This window comes from Emys orbicularis, chromosome 7 (genome assembly GCF_028017835.1).
Source record: "Emys orbicularis isolate rEmyOrb1 chromosome 7, rEmyOrb1.hap1, whole genome shotgun sequence".
In the NCBI taxonomy this organism is placed as follows: domain Eukaryota; kingdom Metazoa; phylum Chordata; order Testudines; family Emydidae; genus Emys; species Emys orbicularis.
Window position 1 is genome coordinate 98,760,924 of NC_088689.1, and position 20,801 is coordinate 98,781,724.

Genomic DNA, 20,801 nt, shown 5'->3' on the forward strand with positions numbered 1-20,801 from the left:
ATTTGGAAGCTTGTTTCTGACATTTTTTTGAACCGAGGAATTCGTTGGAGCCTCCCCGACCCCAGGGACACATTGAGCTTTGACGAATGGGCTCTTTTGGCAATGAAATATTTCATCAAAGCGTTCCTGACCAGCTGGAAGAGTCAGCCAGGCAAAGGGTCATCTGGCAAAGCTGGATTCATAGAGTCCGAGGCCAGAAGGGACCATTGTGATCATCTAGTCTGACCTTCTGCAAAACCTCCTGGATAGGCCTTTGCTGAATTCATTGCTGAGTGAACTAGAGCAGATCTGTTAGAAAAACATCCCAGCTTGATACCCACAGCTCTTGGTAAGCCAGTGCCATCCCCCTGCCAGGCCACTGTACAGTAGCCATACATCACAGCCCTGGAGCCCTGCCCCTGAGCCAGCATCTCCTGAGAATAGGGCCGAGTTAGCCAGGCTGGCCCCCAAGCAAGTAAACAGCAGGGGGCCGGTGATTGTGGTCCTTTGGGAGGGCAGTCCCTGCAATCACAATGGAGCGATCGGGGGTGGGGGTAGAGCGGGAACGGGATTTAAAACCCCCAAATTAATTTTGGGGAGAGGCATTCACGTCACTGTCACACACACAACTGGGGGGGGGGATGGGCTGGAGGGAGTGGGACAGGCCTGGGGGACAAGAGGAGGATGGGCAGGCGAGGGAGGAGGATGAAGTGTGGTGGGTGAGGAGGATGGAGGGGAGGTAGGCAGGGCCTAGTGCTGGGGAGGGTTGAGGGGGTGGGCAGGGCCTGGGACTGGGAGGTAGGCAGGGGGCTGGAGGAGGATGGAAGCAGTGAGGGCAGGGATGGGGCACAGGGCAAGGATGGATGGTATCGGCAGGAGCTGCAGCTGAAGAAGGGGTGGGAAGGGGATGGGGAGGATGGATGGGTGGGCTGGGCCTGGTGGTCAGGTGTGGAGGGCAGGGGCTGGAGAGAGATGGAAGGGTGCAGGACCTGGGGGCTGGAGAAGGGGGGGCAAGGGGAACATGGGTGGGTGGGCAGGGGGTAGGGTCCAGAGGAGGATGGAGTGGGCAGGCCAGGGGCTGGTGCTGTGCTGCCTGGATCAGGGTGTAGGGTGTCGTTATTCACCTCCGGGGTCACCCTCCCCAGGAGCTGTTGCCACAGCAGCCACAGGATTTTTCTTCCTCCTCACGCCCATGTGTATGAAAAATAAAAATCGCTGACAAAGTCATCTTCCTGTTGCCATGGCAACCAGAGCAGTAATTAGACCAGCCTGATTTCCCATCCTTGAGAGAGAGGCTGGGGGGGGGTGGGGTGTAGGTTTTGGTGGGGGGGGGGGGGAATGACTCAGAGATGAAAGGCAGGGAGTTTAAAGGGGATTCTATTTGCGGTGGGTTTTTCTGTGCTCTGGCACCCAGGCGCCCATCCGGAGAGTATTCTCTGCCCGGTGGGGGCACAAGGAAGGGACAGTGGCGTAGCCCCACCACAGACAAGACATGAGCTGAGCAGAGAGGGGAATAGAACCTAGAAACCTGGCTCCCAGCCCCCCTGCCCTAACCCACTGGACCCCACTCCCCTCCAAGAACTGGGGATAGAACCCAGGAGTCATTTGCTCAGTCCACTAGAAGGTGCTGGATATGAACAGCTCCTCGTCCCAGGTCCCCAGCAGTTCATCTGTCCTGGGTGCTTATCCACTCCCTCCTGTTTAGGAGTGGGGAGGCTCAAATCTGAGTGTGGGATCCCTGCTTTGGGGAGCTCCCCAGGCTGGACCTATGGGGACAATGCCCTCCGTGCTCCATGTATAGACATAGGTGCAGTGACCTCTTGTTATGGTGCTGGTTTGCAGTTGGACTACAACATGCATCCATGGCTCCTCCATGTCGCAGGGGGACAGCCCGGCCGTGGGGCTCGGGAGGCAGTGGTAGGCAGGGGCTGGGCACAGTTGCACGGCAGGGACAGTGAGTCTCATTAGTGGGTTGGGGCCAGGCCAGGATACTGATGGGATTAATGCACTGGCCGTACCCATTCGGGAGGGATTTATGGCTGTCATGAGGGGCCAGCACTGGGCACGGGAATGCTGGCACCGAGCCATGAGACCAGAGATCCATCACACAGGACTGCCTCGGGTGTGTTTTGCTATGTGACAGCCACGGCACAGACCCCTCCCCCAACCGAGATCTGGTCCCCATCAGGCTGGGCACTGCACAGACCTCCCAACAGAGATCAGGTTCCTGTCGTGCCACATGCTGCACAGACCACCTGACACTCAGGGGCCCTGTTGCACTGGACAGCACACAGACCCCCCCACAGAGAGCGGGGTCCCCACCGTGCCAGGCATTGCACAGACCCCCCCCCCACAGAGAGCGTGGTCCCTACCGAGCCAGGCATTGCACAGACCCCCACACACACAGAGCGGGGTCCCCATCGTGCCAGGCATTGCACAGACCCCTACACACAGAGCGGGGTCCCGATCGTGCCAGGCATTGCACAGACCCCTACACACAAAGTGGGGTCCCCATCGTTCCAGGCATTGCACAGACCCCCCCACAGAGAGCAAGGTCCCCACATGCCAGGCATTGCACAGACCCCTACACACAAAGTGGGGTCCCCATCGTGCCAGGCATTGCACAGACCCCCAACCGAGCTCAGGATTCCTGATGTACCTGGCATTGCAAAGACCCAGCAACTGAGATCGGAGTCCCCTTGGGCCAGGCACTGCACAGGCCCCCACCCCCAACCAAGTTCATGGCTCTATGGGGCCAGCTCTGCACTGACACCTACTGAGAGACCATCCCTGCCCCAAAGAGCTTACAAGCTGGAGGCTGGGAGCATAGGCGTGCACAGCCCATTCCATTAGGGTGTGCACCCAGGGAGACCCGCCCTGCCCTAGCCCTGCCCCAACCCTGCCCGCATCCACTCCCTCCTACTTCCCACCCCCTGACTTCCCCCCTCAGAACCCCCAACCCCCCCTGCTCCTTGTCCCCTGACTACCCCCTCCTGGGACCCCTGCCCCTAACTGCCCCCAGGACCCCAACCCTATCTAAGCCTCCTTGCTCCTTGTCCCCTGACTGCCCCCCTAGGACCTTACCCCCTACCTGTCCCCTGACTGCCCTGACCCTTATCCACATCCCCACCCCCAGACAGACCCCCGGGACTCCCACGCCTATCCAACCACTCCCCGCCCCCTGACAGGACCCCCAGAACTCCTGACCCATACACCTCCCCCGCTCCCTGCCTCCCCCAACCCCTCTCCACACCCCTGCCTCCTGACAGCCCCCCCCAGAACTCCTGACTCATCCAAACCCACTGAGTTCCTTGTCCCCTGACCACCCCCTCCAGAGACCCCCCCCCACCCTAACTGCCTCTCCAGGACCCTCCTTGCTCCCTGTCCCCTGACCGCCCTGACCCCTATCCACCCCCTGACAGACCCTGGGACTCCCATGCCCCATCCAACCCCCCTGCTCCCTGACTGCCCCCTCCATAGACCCTCCCACCCCCTATCCAACCCACCCTGCTCCATGTCCCCTGACTGCCCCCACCTCTTATGCAACCCCCCTGGCCCCGGACCCCTTACCATGAGATGAGGCTCCTAGCCTCCCCACGGAGCCAAACACTGCCCTGCGGGAGCGCACAGCCCCAGCCCCCAGAGCGCTGCGTGCGTGACGGCATGACTCCAGGGGAGGGGGGAGCGTGTCTACCTCCCCGCGGAGCTGGCCCCCAGAGTGCTGCACGCCCGGCGGCATGGCTCCAGGGGAGGAGGGAAGGCGGGAGAGGGGCCGGCGGCTTGCTGCACTCAGCCGGGCACTCCAGCCTGGGAGCGCAGACCCCACGGCTTGCTGCGCCGGGAGAGGGGGGCCATTTGCCCACCCCTGCATTAGGGTGTGCCTGGGCACACCCGGCACACCCTGTGCGCACGCCTATGGCTGGGAGTCAAGACCTCGGGGTTCTATCCCAGCAGTGGGAGGGCTGGTGGTTAGAGCAGGGGGCTGGGAGTCAGGACTCCAGGACTCTAGTCCCAGTTGCACCTGGAGGACACATGCTGTTGAAGGCCTGGCAGAATGGCAGCTGCCCCCTCCAGCAAGGACTCAGTCCTGTTGAGAGCAGGGGGTGCTTTGGCAGCACAGCCCATCCTCTCTGCACTTAAGAAGCAGCTTGGTCTCCAGGCCTCCTCTCAGGCTCTGCCCCAGAGCCCTGCTTTTCAAGGCAGCTCCGTTGATCTCTGACACGTGCTGGCAGGAGCAGGGCACACTGCCCCTGCTGCTGTTCATTGGTATGCCCAGACCCTCTCGGCATGGCCGACATGGGCACCGCTCGCAGCCCCTTCCGCAGAGGTAGCACAGCACTGCTAAAGCAGTAGGTGCTCTCCACCCACAGCTTGTGCTGCATTGAGTGCAAGGGGCGAGCGCCCCTGTGGAGCCCTGCAGCCCATGCCCCCAGCACTGCCTGCAACAGAATGCCTCTACTGAGCTCCTACCCTGTGCCTTGCAGCCCCCTGCTCCTGCCTGCCAGCACCCCCTGCTGGCCTCCCACCCCACTCCCTGCAGCACGACGCCTCCTAGTGCAGCACAGACTGCAAGGGAGAGCACCCCCTACTGTCCCCCCTACTAGCCAAGCCCAGCACTGCTTAGCTGGGGAATTGCAGCAGGATGCCACTTGCCGTAAGTCCTTCGCCATCTCAGTCGCTATTTCAAGCGGCCAGTGGCCAACGGGGAAGCGGCTCAAGAGCCCTGGAGGACCTGATTGAGAGCACTCGCCCCAGGAGGACCTGATTGAGAGCACTCGAGGCGGAGAGCCCTTGGAGGCGTGAGTGTGCTGTGCAGGAGAGGCCTTGGGTGGGGAGGGAGCCTGCTGCATCTCCCATTAGCTCCAAAGGATGCCAGACTGGGAGAGTTAATGAACAGCTGGGGGGATGGGGAATCCCCCAGGGGCCTGCATCCAGGGCTGACCAGAGGATTCAGGGGGCCTGGGGCAAAGCAATTTCAGGGGCCCCTTCCATAAAAAAAAGTTGCAATACTATAGTATACTATATTCTTGTGGGGCTTGGGGCAAATTGCCCCACTTGCCCCCCATCTGGGCAGCCCTGCCTGCATCTGCCCCACCCCTTCTGTATCCTCACCTCATCTGCCCTTCCTGGCCACACCCTGTAAAGGGGATCCTGGAACCAGCCCCCTAAAATTCTCTCAGGATTTGCCTTCAAGCAATGACTCTTGGGGCCAGGGACTCCTGGATGCCCCTGCTTTTCAAAGCAGGCCTCTGCCTTTCTGAAGGACAGGGAGGGGTGGTGGCTCATGGGGTAGCTGGGGATTAAATGCAGGAGAAGGGGGGGAATCATACAGATTGGTGAGGGTGAACCAGAACAGCTGGCTGCAGAAACGGGCGGATTAGACACAGCTGGGGGGGGGGGGGGGGAGGTGAGAAATGATCAGTCACAGCTGGTTATTTGCGGGGGGGAGGGGCGATTAGACACGGGGGGGGTCAGACAGCTGGCTGGCTGTGCAGGGAAAGGGGCGATCAGACACAGCTGGCCGTGTGCGGTGTGGGGAGGGGGGAAGATCAAACAGCTGACTACAACAGGGTGAGGATTAGACACATCTGGCTGCGAGTGGAGGGATCTGTCATAGCTGGCTGTGTGCAGGGGGGAGGGGCGACGATCAGACACAGCTGGCTGCGGGTGGGGGGGATTTGTCACAGCTGGCTGCGGGTGGGGGGGATTTGTCACAGCTGGCGGTGTGCAGGGGGGGGATCAGACACAGCTGGCTGCGGGTGGGGGGGATTTCTCACAGCTGGCGGTGTGCAGGGGGGATCAGACACAGCTGGCTGCGGGTTGGGGGGATTTGTCACAGCTGGCGGTGTGCAGGGGGGATCAGTCACAGCTGGCTGCGGGTGGGGGGTCACAGCTGGCTGTGTGCGGAGGGGGGATCAGACACAGCTGGCTGCGGGTGGGGGGGATTTGACACAGCTGGCTGTATGCAGGGGGGAGGGGCGATCAGACACAGCTGACTGCTGGGGGTGGGGGAAGGTGAGACATAGACCCAGTGACTGAGGGGGGATGATCAGACCGCTGACTGCAGGGCGAGGATTAGACACAGCTGGCTGCTGGGGAGGGGATTAGACCTAGCTGGCTGCAGGAGAGGGGCTGATCAGACATGGCTGGCTGCAGGAGGGGGGAGGCATTAGACACAGCTGGCTCCATGTGAGAGGGGCTAGCTGTGTGATTGCAGGGGGGTATCACCCCCCTCCACACACACTCTGCAGTGCTTCCACATTGCCATTCCTGCTGCTGTGCCAGGGCCTTGATTGATTCCCTGCCCCGGGGTCCCTGTCCAAGTCTTTGTTATGCTAATTCCGACACGCTGAGCATGATCTGCGCAGCCAGCTCTGGAATACTGATTGCTGGGGAGCGGGCCTCTCCCTTCCCACACCACATGGCACCCTCGCTGGATGGGGAACAGGGAGATGAATAGCTGGGAGCCAGACCGAGCCGGCCCAGTAGCCCCCTGGCCCAGCTCAGAGTAATGGGTTAGCAGCCCAGTGTCCCCACCTCCCTTCCATCCCAGATCAGACTGATGGGCCCAGCTGGCCCGGCATAGATGAGATTGGGGCACCATTGTGTTGGGTGCTGCACAGACACAGACAGACCCTGTCCCAAAGACACAGGGTTGGAGAGGAAGTAGGGGCAGAGGGTGGGGGGAAGGAGTCACTTAAAGTCAGTGGCAGAGGCAGAAATAGAACCTATGAATCCTGACTCTCAGCTCCCCCAACAATTAGGCCCCCTTCCCCTCCCAGAGCCAGGGCTAGAACTCCGGAGTCCCAGGCCAGTGTCTATCCCAAGGGTAGGCAACCTATGGCACGTGTGCCAAAGGTGGCACGCGAGCTGATTTTCAGTGGCACTCACACTGCCCGGGTCCTGGCCACAGGTCCGGGGGGCTCTGCATTTTAATTTAATTTTAAATGAAGCTTCTTAAACATTTAAAAACCTTATTTACTTTACATACAACAATAGTTTAGTTATATATTATAGACTTATAGAAAGAGACCTTATAAAAACATTAAAATGTATCACTGGCACACGAAACCTTACATTAGAGTGAATAAATGAAGACTCGGCACACCACTTCTGAACGGTTGCCGACCCCTGGTCTATCCACAAGGCTCCCAGACCCGACCGCGGCTGCTCGCCAGCCAAGCCGTGTGTCTGACCCAGTGGGACCGCACAGCACGGTCTCCCCCTTGCTTTGCACTGCACCAGGATGTGGGAGACGCAGACCAAGGAGACTGGCCTGGCATAGCAACCTGTGCTGGCCTAGCCCTGCGGCGTACCGCCGGCCTGCATCGCCAGAAGAGGTTTTTCCCGTCAGTGTAGGCACACCACCTCCCCAAGCCAGTCTTCCCACTGCCTAGCTGCGTCTGCACCGGGGGTTAGGGCAGCATAGCTATGGGGGCCAGGGCGGGGTTCACACCCCTGCACACCGAGACTGTGTGGACCTAAATTTGACGTGGTGCCCAGGCCTCAGAGAACTGACTTTGAGGCACGAGGTCCTACCATAGGTGGTGGGGACCAAAACATGAGAGTGTTTGAGGAGCGCCCAGGCCTGGCTGGCTCAGGGTGTGAGGAATGATTCATTAGCTCCTCCCCCTTCTGGGGGCACTAGCTCCAGGCTGGCCCCAGGCTGGGGGGCTGTGTGCAGGGAGGGCATGCCCTGCACCACCTCACTGAGCTGTGCTCCCCTCTCTCCCCAGAACACAGACGACCTGTTGGTGGCGTCAGCTGAGTGCCCCAGTGATGATGAGGATCTGGAGGAGTGTGAGCCCAGCACAGGTGGGTCCTTCTCTCTGCTGCCGGCATGTGTGGGTGGGGGGCTTCTACAGGGTGCACTGGACACACACCCTGACATACTGTCCCCCCTACACACGCACACCCTACACACACCCTGCCAAAGACACACATCCCACACACACCCTGACACACTGTCTCCCCTATATCACCTACACACGCACACAGCCACACACATACACCCTACACACATCCTGACACACTGTTCTCCCTACACACACACCGACACACTCTAACCCCTACACGCACTCACTCCCTACACACACATTAACCTATATACATTGACACACACATCCCTTCACACACACACACACACACACTCCTGCATGCCCTCCCTGCACACACACACTTAGGTGCACTCACACACATGCACCAAAGGTACATACTCACCCACACATCCCTGTGTATGCACACAGAAACACACATGCACAGGCACAAACCTCTGCACACACACTGACACACAAACTCCTGTTCATGAATGTAAAAACCTACACAATCTCTGTGCTCATGTGTGCACACAGACACCCCTTTGAACTCACACAAACACCTGTTGGTGACCTGACACATTGCTACATGCACACACTCACACCAAGACACATCCCTGTAAACTCATAAAGCTACACACTTGTGTACACTCACACAAAGACACAGCCTTATGAACTCACATAGTGCTACACACACACGCAAGCACATCCCTATGGATACCTGCACAGAGAGACACAATTCTATGAACTCATCCAGCACTACCCTCTCACCTCTGTGCACACACAAATAGAGAGAGAAACCTGTGAACTCACACAGCTGCACACTTGTGCACCCCCCCAATAAACACTGCTGCCGACACACACACCCTGATGCCCCCTTAAACTCCCCACCCCCAGTTCTATGCTGCATTACACTAACCCACTGCCCCTCCCCACTGATCAGGTCCCTAGTATCACACCTGTATTTAGCAGGCACCATCCCCACACCCTTAGACACCTCAGGGTCTGGCTGGCCCAACACATTCAGCCCCCGGCCTCCCTTACCGTCCTGTCTGCCTTTCTCCAGGCAGGCGGCAGGTGCAATGGCTCCCCCACACCTCGCCCCTGCTCCAGGATTTACAGGACCTAAGAGTTAGCTGGAGCCACCCCTCCCCAATCACACAAATCGAAGCCCAACTGGGGAAAGTGGGAATAGAACTCAGGAGTCCTTGCTCCCAGCCCTCAACCCCTGCTCTAACCACTAGACCCCACTCCCCTCACGGAGCCAGGAATAGAACCCAGGAGTCCTGGCTTCCAACCCCCACTGCTCAAAGCACTGGATCCCACTCCCCTCCCACCACACAGATTCAGGCCCAGCTTGTGAAGCATCCCTTTATTACCTCCTTTCCCATTTGCTGACTGAATGAAAGGGCCTTTAGTGGTTCAGGAAGCATTGCTGTAGTAGACTGTTGAGGAACTGCTGCACCCCACCCTAGAGGTGGCTGCATCTCAGCACCAGGCAGGGGATCCCCATATAAACTGCCCCCATTCCCTACACCAGAGGTGGCTGCATCTCCGCACTGGAGGAAAGATCCCTGTGTAAACAGCCAGCATTCCAAGGTGGCTGCATCTCCGCACTGAGTACTAAACCAGGGCTAGGGAAACCTAAGAGTTGGACACTCCCTCCTTGAGCAGGGAGGTTATGCAGAAGGAAGAAGAGGTTTTACCTCTGGCTTGCTGGAAGCTGGCTTTGCTCCTTTGTGCCATGTTGTCATTTATGCTGCAATTGGGGAATCCCTCGGAGAGAAGTACCCTGCTGGGGGCGGGGAGGCTGGTGTCCAGGGCCTCTAAACCCCTCTCCACTCCTCACAAAGAGTGGATGATGCAGGAGGAGGCAGAGGGAGGCAGTGATTAATGGGATCTCGGAGGACTTTGAGAGCATTGATTGGCCCCAGCTCATGTTGCCAGGCTGAGAGGATGGAAAGTGTCAGGTTCCCAACTGATCTCCAGAAATGCTCCCGTCCACCGTGCCATTAGCCAGCGGAACTCACTGCCACAGATTCTACCCAGGAGTGAGAGCTTAGCCACGTTCCAACGAGGGCTCAGGACTTTAGACAGATACCAGACTGTGCAGAGGTAGAATTCAGCAGCTATGGAAGGAACTGAACTCCTCCGGGTGGGACTAGCTGGGGGCAGGGGGACCCATCACTGCAGGGTTCTTTGAACCTGCTTCTGAAGCAGCTGGCGCTGGCCACTGTTGAAGATGGGGTACTGGGTTAGCAAGCCTGTTGGGCTGATCCAGCACGGTGGGCATGTGGGTTATTGGACTGATTTGGAGTGACAAGGGACATTGGGTGATACCAGGCAAGAGCAGCTCATTGGTCTGATCCAGGGGGGAGTGAGGAGGATACTGGGCTGGATGAGCTCGTTGGTCTGATCCGGGGTGGTGAGGGGGAGAGGAAGGATGGTTCAGTTGCTCAGGTGACTAGGGAGACCTGGCTTCAGTTCCAGATCCAGGGCAAGAGTGCCCCCATTGAGCCCTCCACCCCACTCCCTGCAGCACAGCGCCCCCCAGCACTGACTGCAAGGTGAACTTCCCAGCCCCTTGGGTTTGTCCTGCCATTCTCCCTACCAGCGCAATGACCCAACTTAGCCAGGGGGAGCCGCTGTCTCATGCAGGTTTGTTCTTTTGCGCCAATCCCCAAGTGCTAAGATCTGACAAGATCACAGCCAGAGTTGTTATGGCCAGAGGCATAGAACGAGAGCGGGAAGGGGGGGCGGGGAGTAGTGAGGAAAGAGCCATAAATCCAGGCAGAGAGTGAGTGGAGCAGAGAGCCACATCCATGGGAGACACTGCATTGGCTGCAGGCAGAACCCCGCCGTCCCTGCAGAAACACACCCAGCCACAAATTGATGTGGCTTTGTGTCCTCTCTAATGGAATGGAAATCACAGCATGGGCTGGTGGGGGTAGATCCCACACTCTCATTGACCCCCCTCCACCTGCCCAGCATCCACACCGGTGATTGCTCTTAACCCCCTCCTCTCCACCGCACTCTCTGTTCCGCATCACCCAGGCCGTGGTGGGGCATGAAATTTACGCTGTCTCCTCCCTGATGGGAAGCAAGGGGGGATTTATGAGCCTGGCAGTGCAGGGAGCGCCTGGTGCTGCACCGGGCCTGGTTCATTAGCTCCATTCTTTATTGTCTGGGGAGCACCAGGACCCTTCAGTGCATGTTTATCTCCTGTGCTAGGGATGAGTCGGCCTCCCCCCTTGTGTGTGAGATTTCCCAGAGCCAGGGCCCCCTGCACCCACACACACAGGGCCCCACCCTGGCCAGCATGCCTCCCTATGCCCTGGAGAAACCCTGCTCACCCCCCATTCAGTCTCTCTGCCAGCCAGGGGCCAGTTAGATGGCATTCTGAGCTGCACCAGGCAGGCATTACATGGGCGTTGGGTGGGAGATGTTGGTTGCACATCTAGCCCTCTCTGGCCAGAGGCTGTAAGGAGTTCAGCAGGGGATGCTTTCATGTAGGAGTCAGATCTGATCCCCGCCTGATGCTAGGGGGCGCGGTGCTGAAGGGAGCAGAGTGGGGACTCAGCAGGGGGCGCTCTGACCCCAGCATGACACTAGGGGGGCCGTGATGCAGGGAGCAGGGTGGGTGGTTCAGCAGGGGGCACTCACTGGAGTCAGTGTAGCTACTGACTTATCCCAGCTAAGGTTCTGGCCCATGGCCTAGTTTTCAGAAGCACGGCTCACCTTCAATCCCCACTACCGTCGCTGGAGACTCAGGCCCCGTAACAATATCCTGGTGCTGCTGATTTCCAATGCATCATTTCGCACAGCCGGAAGGGCATAAAACCCAGCTGCATTTCTCTGTGCATTTACAGTGCACCCCCACACAGCTGGAGCGGCAGAAGACACATCTGTACCCTTCAGTCCTGCCGCTGTGCTCACGCATGGCTGTAACCGGGGCTTGCGTACATCACGGCAGCAGCGAGAGGCTCTGACCACTGGGGTCCCCATTGTGCCAGGAGCAGGACAAACCCCCAGTGACACAGAGTCTCTGCATAAAGAGCTCACAGGCTGAATAGATGAAGGGAGGGAGGAGAAGCAGAGGCACCAAGGGGAAGGGACCACCACAAGGGCAATGGCAGAGGGGGGAATAGAACACAGGAGTCCTGCCTCCCAGCCAGTGCTCTATCCACTATACCTGCTGCTGCTGCTCTAGCAGTCAAGTAACAAACACTGAGGGGATATTTCTGTGATAAAATTCGTTTCCTTTCACTCTTTGCCCAGCTCCCTCTGTATTTCAGCTGTCAGTGCCCTCCCCCACCCCTGAATGCAAATGGTACCATACCCGGCTGTATAACTGGCTTGCAGTTACATGTCTATCCAATGGGCTTTTGCAGATCTACATTGCCTGGTGTCTACCTGCAAGCCACTGATATGCTGCACACCCCTCTGTGGGACTAGCGCCCCTCTGGGTTCCCCCTCTAGTCTTGCCTCCAGGTTCACACACATCTGTAATTTGGCCAGCACACATCTGTGCTGTTAGGGCACCAAGCTTAGTGTGCGTGTGCACACGCCGTGCCCACACTGCTCACAAGTGTGAGTCCATGCATACATGCATCCCTGTAGGAGGGTCCCATTTTCAGCAGGAGCTGCAGGGGGTGCTCACCCCCTCAGGTTGTGTGACTGGAGGCATGAGATGGACAGACCTCCCAAGGACCCGCTACCAAGGAACTTCAGGAGAAGAGCCCCAGATGATGCAAATCAACCACTTCTTAATTATGCCGTAGTGCCTAGAGATTACAACTGAGATCAGGTCCCCATCAGGCCAGGTGCTGCACAGGCTCAAAGGGAGGGACAGTCCCTGCCCCCAGGAGCTCAGTCTGACTAGACAAGGGTGGGAGGGGAAACAGAGGCATCAAGAGGGGAAGGAACATGCCCCAGATCAGTGGCAGAGCTGGGAATAGGATGGAATCCAGGAGTCCCAGCCCCCGCTCTAACCCACTAGACCCCACTCCCCTCCCAGAGCTGGGTTAGAACCCAGACAGGAGTCCTGGTTCCCAGTCCAACATTAGACCACGGCACAGGGAAGACCAAGCCCTAATTTCAGGGTGGACACCCAGGCTGCTACTGCTCTGCTCCCCAATAAAACAAGGGACTAATTAGCTGCTCCCCCCTATATGGTGGCCCTCTCTTGTGAGTTGAGTAATTGCTGGTGCATCCTTTCTTCTCCTCCCGTACTGACGGCGCCACGGTTATGTTATTTCTCTCTTCTTCTCCGTGATCAAAGGCAGCGCGGCTCCTTTGTGCAGCGCTTGCCAAATGTTTCCAAAAGCATCACAATAAAAACCAGAGGAGGGGAAGAGACAGGAGAAAATGAAAGGCCCAACGGGGGGCAAGCAGATAGGGGCTGCTCATTAAAAACACACACACCTTCTTGCAGGCTTTTAATTAATATCGGGAAGGCAGTTGGGGGGCAGCAGTGAGAGGAGTAGGAGCTGGCTGGGGGCAGTAAGGGGACTGGGTGTTGGTCAGCTGTGGTCCCTGTCCCCCTGTGGCTTTGGGGTGTGCGCTCCCCTCCCCTTCCCTGCTCCCAAGGTCCTGACACAGAGTGACAGAGACACCAGTGGGACCCAGAGTTCTGAGTGGTTAGAGCAGGGGGGCTGGATCAGGTGGGCCCATCCACCCAGGAATCCCTACCCACTTCTGGGGGGGAGAGCAACTAATCAGGACTGCTGCAGGAGGCAGGCTGAGCTCTTCTCCCCCCACCCTCAGCAGAGGAGTTGGTGGGGGGGGGGGGTAGAGAGAGCCTAGCAGCTTGGTCAGCTCTGCTCCCTCTTCCTTTCCTTTCTTCCCCCCTCTCTTCTGCAGACAATGGGTTGCCCCGCTCCCTCTTCCCCCCTCCTCTCCTGAAGACAATGGACTGCCCTGCTCCCCCTTCCCTCCTCCTCTCCCCCAGACAATGGGCTGGCCCACTCCCTCTTCCTCCTCCTCACCTGCAGACAATTAGCTGGCCTGCCTCCTCCTCCTCCCCTGCAAACAATGGACTGACCTGCCCCTGCTCGTTCCCCCCATCTCTCCTGCAAACAATGGGCTGGCTTGCCTCCTCCTCCTCTCCTGCCCCTTCCTTGTCTTTCTGTCCCCCCTCCTGGCCCTGGCTTGGGTGAGAGCAGGTGAAGAGTCCCTGAGCCTGGAGCTGCAGGAGAATACAGGTGCAATGGGAGCAGAATAGAGGAGAGCTGGGACCCCGCATCACCAAATGCAATGTTGGGGTATAGGGAGAAGCCAGGAGCTGCAGCCCATGCGCTTCTGCAGCAGGGGACCGTGTTGTCATGCAGTGACTGTGCCCCAGGGTGGGGCAGGGCTCTGGAATCAAAAGAGAGACCATCAAACAGGAGAGAACCTTGAAAAACTCTCCTGGTGTTCTGGGCCCAACTGATGGCTCCTGAACCCCTGGTGATGGCTTGCAGGGAGCTGATAGAGTACCCTGTGAGGGAAGGGCTTGGCTGCTGTCTCCAGCCCCCAACTGTGCAGCCCCAGCTACCAGGCCAGGCTTTGCCATGTCAGCCTGGAATCCTTTGCACGCAGCCACCAGCACAAAATAGCCCATCCCCAGCCAAGGCAGCTCAGCACATGGACTGGTACCTCTGGGACTGGGTGATACAGTATCCCCTGTCTCCCTGCCACCCCGGGCCAGACCGTGGCCCCAGCCAGCCCAGTATCCCCCCGCCACCCCAGCTCTGACCTATGGGCCCAGTCAGCCCAGTATCCCCCCTTCCCTGCCACCTCAGGTCAGATCCATGGACCCAGTCAGCCCAGTATCGCCCCCCCCCGGCTCAGACCGATGGGCCCAGCCAGCCCAGAATACCATTACAATCTATCATACCAACAATCGAGCAAGGCTTGTAATAAAGAGTCTGGCCAGATCTTTCCAGCCCAGTGACAGGGCTACGGTCGCTCTCCAAAGCATGTGGGCCTAGGGAGTAGTGTGGCGGTTTCCATTTCTGATCTGACCAGGAGGGGGAGGGGAATTCTCTGTCAACCACTGGAGACTTTGGCGTTGGCGTGTGCAATTGTAGGAAGAAGCTTTTCCTTCCCTGTTATTTACTGCTGCCTTTCAAACCATAATGCAGCCCTGACTCTGTTTTCCTCAGCTGACAAAGAATGCAGCTTTTAATGATAATATTGAGCTAATGTATGTGACTCCGAGCTAGATGAGCTATAGGGATCCTTCACCCACTGTCGAGATGCAGCTGCCTCTGGAGTGGGGTAATGGGGGCCTGTTCACCCAGTGCTGAGATGCAGCTGACTGTCCCTATGGCTAACGTGCACCACTGCTTGAAGCACAGCACCCCCTAGTGCCACACTGGGGTTAGTACTGACCTTGGGGAGAGAGCACCCCCTACTGAGTCCCCACCCCACTCCCAGCAGCACAGTGCCCCCTACCAGCTCAGTTGCAACCTCTGCTAAGTGCACAGCAGCACTCAATAGGCCAGGAGTGTGTGTGCAGAAGCAGAGAGAATGTTATACAGCAGAACAGTCTTGTGCCATTGTGTAAATCTAGGAGATGGCCCCAGCTTGACAGAAATCATAGGGCAATGAAAATAATTCAAGATTTGGAAGCAAAGGAGGCTGGCAAGATCAGGATGTTTAGCTCAGCAAGGAGATGAAGGAGAGGGGGATATGCTAGAGGGGCCTAAAAGAATGTACAGGATCAAGACAGGCAACTGGGATCTGCTATTCACCTTCACTCACCATTCAGGAACCCCTAATGAAATTCCAAGCAACACATGTCAAGTGACGCCATTTGTACACAGTATCTTTAGCCTGCGGAACTCCCTGACACATGATAGTTATGGACCCCACTCCCTGCCTCTCGAGCTGCCCTTTCCATCAGTGTATTTTCCACCAGCCAAAATTGGCACCTACAGTCTATTCCCACCACCACCAGTGGCCAGGCTTTTCCCCTACAGTTTATTCCCCTCCAAGTTTTATCCTTTGCTTCTGTTCATCCCATAGCCCCTAATTTCCCTCCAAGCCATTCTCCCCCACCCAGTGTCTTTTGCACCTATTGGATACCTGGAGTCAGATCTCATGCCACCCTGCGGCTTGACTAAGTCAGTCATGGTGATCTCTTGTGAGCTTCCTTCATAAACTCACTCAGTCGCCAACGTCCTCTCCCTCTTGAGACCCTGTGTCAAGTGACAGCTCTGAGTCCCAGGCTTGGCTGAGGGCTCTAGCTAAGCTGTGATTTGCTTACACTGCCCATCCTGCAGAAGGGGGCACTGAAAACACACAGATCATTTAAATACCTACCGCAGCCTTGTAAAGGAGAGTCACCCTCATATTCCACACCACCTGGCGTATGAGATGTGGGAGCTCAAAGCATGCACGTAGTTAATTCCACCCCATACACTCCCTTGCGGAGTGGTCATGTTATCTCTGATATTGCAAATGAAGGAGCAGCTGAGTGAAGTGACTCACTGGTAAAGCAACAGAGAAACAGGCCACAGCCCTCAGGGCTCCTGACACCTACCTACCCCTGATCTAACCACTACCCTCCCAAGCCAGGGCTAGACCCCAGGAATCCTGGCTCCTAGCCCCCCTGCTCTAACCACCTGACTCAATTTCCCATCCAGATCCAGGAAAAGAACCCAGGAGTCCTGACTCCCAGAGTACTAAGCCACTTGCTTCAAGCTGTTGTGTAACTCATTTCCCTTCTACGTTCACCCGTAAGCGGAGCAGAGTATTTGGTCTGTAAACCATGGAGGGTAGTGGCTCTGTTGGGTGCATTCTCATGCAAACCCCCCTGTCCTATCACAGCGCCCACTGGTGGTGTGACCACATATGCAGGTTTATGAGCTCGCTGCCTAAGTTCCCTCTAAGCAGCCGTGCAGCAGCCTATTAGGTGCAGTGCAGGCGTTCAGGCTGCAGAGGGGAGAGATGCCTCTCCCCCTGCCCCCGACCCAGCCCAGCCCCAGACCTGCTGTGGCTGGGGGGAGGCGCCCCTCCCCCGGCCCCAACCCAAGCCCAGCCTGGACCTGCCTTGTCCGGCGAGAGGCACCTCTCTCCCCCAGCCCAGGTGCTGCTGTTGTAGCCCCGAGGAAGCCTGCATCCCAAACCCCTCATCCCTGGCCCCACTCCAGAGCCCGCACCCCAACCCTCTACCCCAGTCCTGAGACCCTCATCCCTGGTCCCACCTGCACCCCCAGCTGGAGTCCTCAGCCCCCCGCACCCCAACCCTCTGCCCCAGCCCTGAGCCCCCTCCCACACTCCAAACTCCTTGATCCCTCCCCACCACATGAATTTTGTTAATGTGCACCAATATGGAGGTGATGTGTCACACATCACCTCCATATTGGTGCACATAATAAAATTCATTCTGCACATGGGTGGGAAAAATTAGAGGGAACACTGCCTACTGCATAGGTGCTGATAGTCCCACCCCTTGGGACAGCCTGTAGAGGCTTGGCCTTGGGATCCCTGATGCCCCTGGATTCTATCTTGGCAGGCAGCCCCAATCACTGTACAGACACAGCACTGCTACTACAGGCTGGGCTGTAATGAAGTGGTGGGGAAGAGGGTGCCACTGCCCTCCCCTGGGAAGAATCAGAGTCACAGCTCTGTATGACAGAGCCCTGCACAGTTAACAGTGAGTCTCTTTTAGCTCCAGTCCATGGGCAGCAAGTTTGGGAGCTCTAATCCTGCTACTGCCAGGAAGATTGGTGTAGCTAGGGAGCCCATGGCTTTGGCACTGTCCATTGAGAATCTGGTGAGGAAACTGGGAACCAGCTGATGGGAATGGCACATACTGGGAATGGTCTGCCAAGCTCCTGGAGTCCTCATCCTCAGCTGGTGCAGTGGGGTGTAACTGCATAGGAGTCAGGACTGCTGGGTTTTATCCCCAGCTCTGACAGTCAGGATTCCTGGGTTCTATTCCTGTTGACATCAGTGGTGCTAGGCATCTGTCCCTCTATCTGCTTTCTTTCCAGTTCTAATAGGGACAGAGCCCATAGACCTGTCAAAACAGCTACTGAAAATATAGTTATGTATGTTTTTTAAACATGTATTTTCCCAACACACACCCGCCAAATTTACAGCCAGTGCAAAGGACCAAATAATGTGTGCAGTGTCCTTGTCATTTCAACATCAACTTTGGTTGCCATATGTTAAAAAAAAAAAGTGGGGGGAGGGAGAGGTGGGAGGTGGGAATGGAAAATGTAGACAGACAGACAGAGTCGAAAAGTGTGTCTGGGTGGGGGGAGGGAAAGATTTTAAAATATGCAGAAGATAGAAGATAGATAAATGAATCTAGAAAGAAAGAAAGAAAGAAAGAAAGAAAGAAAGAAAGAAAGAAAGAAAGAAAGAAAGAAAGAAAGATGAATGAATCTAGATAGGTAGATAAATTAATCTAGAAAGAAAGAATGAAAGTAAGAAAGAAAATGCATCTAGATGGAAAGACCATAGATTAATGAATCTAGAAAGAAAATTAATAAAGAAAAAGGTAGAAAAATTAATATAGAAAGATACAGAAATGAATCTATATAGGTGGAAAGAAGAAAATGGATGTAGAAAGAAAAATTAATCTAGATAGAATTAAAGTAAAAAAGAAAATATGTCTAGAGAGAAAAACTATAGATGGATCTAGAAGGAAAGAGAAATTAATCCAGCTAGACAGAAAAAAGAATATAGACAGACACAGGAATTAATGTAGAAATAGTATAGATAGAAACAGAAATGAATCTAGATAAAAAGAAAGAAGATAGATAAAAGAATACAGAGAGAGAGAAGGAAAGAAAATGTATCTAAACAGAAAGACTATAGATAAATTAATCTGGAAAAAGAGGAACAAATCTAGTTAGAAAGAAAAATCAAAGAATATAGACACAAATGAATCTAGAAAGAAAGAGTATAGATAGAAAGAGAAATTAATCTAGATGGAAAGAGAGAAAGAAAGAAACATAGAAATGACTCTAGAGAGACAATTGAAAAGGCGAGTGGTAGAGAAAAGAGATGTTTAAAAAAAAAGAAAGAAAAAAAAGTTGTTTTTTCTCCAAAAAAACATTCTTACCTAGTTTTCTTTTTTGTAATTTTTTTTCTTCATGCTAAAATCACATGGCCAATTTGTTGATGTAAGTTGATTGAATTCTGTGGTTTGCTCTCTTATTTTTAAAACGAAAAGAAAAGGGAAAAAATGAAATGAAAGAGAAAAGGAGGGGAATAAAAAGAAATGTGAAAAGCAGTTTGCAATTAGGTTTTTTCTTTTATTATTACTTAATTCTGCTGTTTGAAAATCTGTTTAATTTTTTTGCATTAAATGACTAATTTCTTTTTTTTAATTCTTTTTCTTTAAATTTATGATTTCTCTAGATTTTGTTGTAAAAAGCTACAGTTTAAAACGAAAAACAGTTGTAAAGATTCGTTAAAAAGCAGCCAGAGATTGGGGAACGAGTCTAGTTTTAAATTCAGTTGATCAGTTTGATTCAGTTTCTTGTGTCCAAATGTGGCAGTTTTTCCTCCGGTTCGTATTAACCCATCTCTCCTTTTCTGTTTCTCTTCCCCCTTTATTTCTCTCTGTTCTAGGAGGTGAATTAGTATTGCCCATAATTACCGAAGATTCCTTAGACACCCCACCAATTGCCACCCGGTCTCCATTCATACCCCCGCCACCTACCTTTGGCCCCTTCCTAACCGTAATAGAGACCACCAGAGACACCCTAGCCCCTTCCGCCAATCAAAAACCCCCGTGCTTAGCCGACCAAGAGGACAGCGATTGCGAAGAGGGCATTGAGGCCTCCGGTTACGCCTCGGGCGAGGTCTTCGACTCCAGCCTGCCCCCTACTGATGACGAAGATTTTTACACCACATTCCCCTTGGTCACAGATAGGACCCTGCTGGCCAGGCCAGATGGAGCATCTAAAAAGTCCCAAGGCTTCAGGCCCAACATTAGGACAGGAGTGCCAGCTTCATCCTCAATCCCTGAGCTCCTGACCTCCACTGCCTCTCCCGATCTGGTCCGTAACATCCCCGCCGGCAAAATGAACAATCGCGAGGCCCCCAAACCCCACCCAGACCAGTACCCCCCTCTGCCCACCTCTTTTGAACTCGACAACCGTAACAGGCATAAGTACCCCAGTATAACATCTTCCCCCAATTTCCACAATCTACCCACAGCTAACCCCACCGGCTCGGGGGAGAGGGGTCCCCCGGGAGCCGTCGAGGTGATCCGCGAATCTAGCAGCACCACGGGGATGGTGGTCGGCATTGTGGCGGCGGCCGCCCTGTGCATCCTCATCCTCCTCTATGCCATGTACAAGTACCGAAACCGGGACGAAGGCTCTTACCAGGTGGATCAGAGCCGGAACTACATCAGCAACTCGGCACAGAGCAACGGCACGGTGGTGAAGGAGAAACCCACCTCTGCCACCAAAACCCCCAGCAAGAGCAAGAAAAACAAGGACAAGGAGTATTATGTGTGAGTCTCCGCCCCCCCGGCCCCGCCTCCCTCCTGTCCCTCTGGTGGCGAGCGCGAGAGAGAGACGATCGCAAGGTGAGACCGGCTCAAATCATGCCAACCTTTGGATACAAGAGACCAACGAAACCTCCCAGCCTTCCTTTCTCCTCCCTCTGCATCACAGAGGCAACCAGTGGATCCTGCCCCCCACCTCCACCCCACACTGGTTTCAATTTGTTCATTTCTCCCTTATTTAATTTTTCAGTTCATCCTCATAAATTAATAACAACCACCCCAAAATCAAAATCACGCTCGCTTCCCACCCCGGATTCCTTCAGGTCTTGGGGGTTTGTTTAATTTGTTTTCCTTTTAGCAAACGAAGTGGGGGAAAGAACAGGGCCGGGAGCGATCAAATCACACATGCCATGGTTAGAGGTTGGCACCAGAAATAAGCAACCACTTGGACAGAGAACAGAAAACGAGGATCTGGGAGGGGTAGATGGATTGATGAAGGCTTCGGAGCTCCCTAGATAAAGCTGAGCCAGGATTTTGCCTTCAAGATA

General features: G+C 55.4%; 1 protein-coding gene across 1 annotated transcript in view; it reads left to right on the forward strand.

Moving 5' to 3' along the window:
- Nucleotides 1–20,263, forward strand: part of NRXN2 (neurexin 2) — a 293,562-nt gene extending 273,299 nt beyond the window's left edge. The window contains exons 21-22 of the mRNA XM_065408659.1: nt 7,716–7,794; nt 19,368–20,263. Coding sequence (XP_065264731.1) covers nt 7,716–7,794; nt 19,368–20,263 — 975 coding nt within the window. The remainder of the gene's footprint in view (nt 1–7,715; nt 7,795–19,367) is intronic.
- The last annotated feature ends 538 nt before the right edge of the window (nt 20,264–20,801 follow it).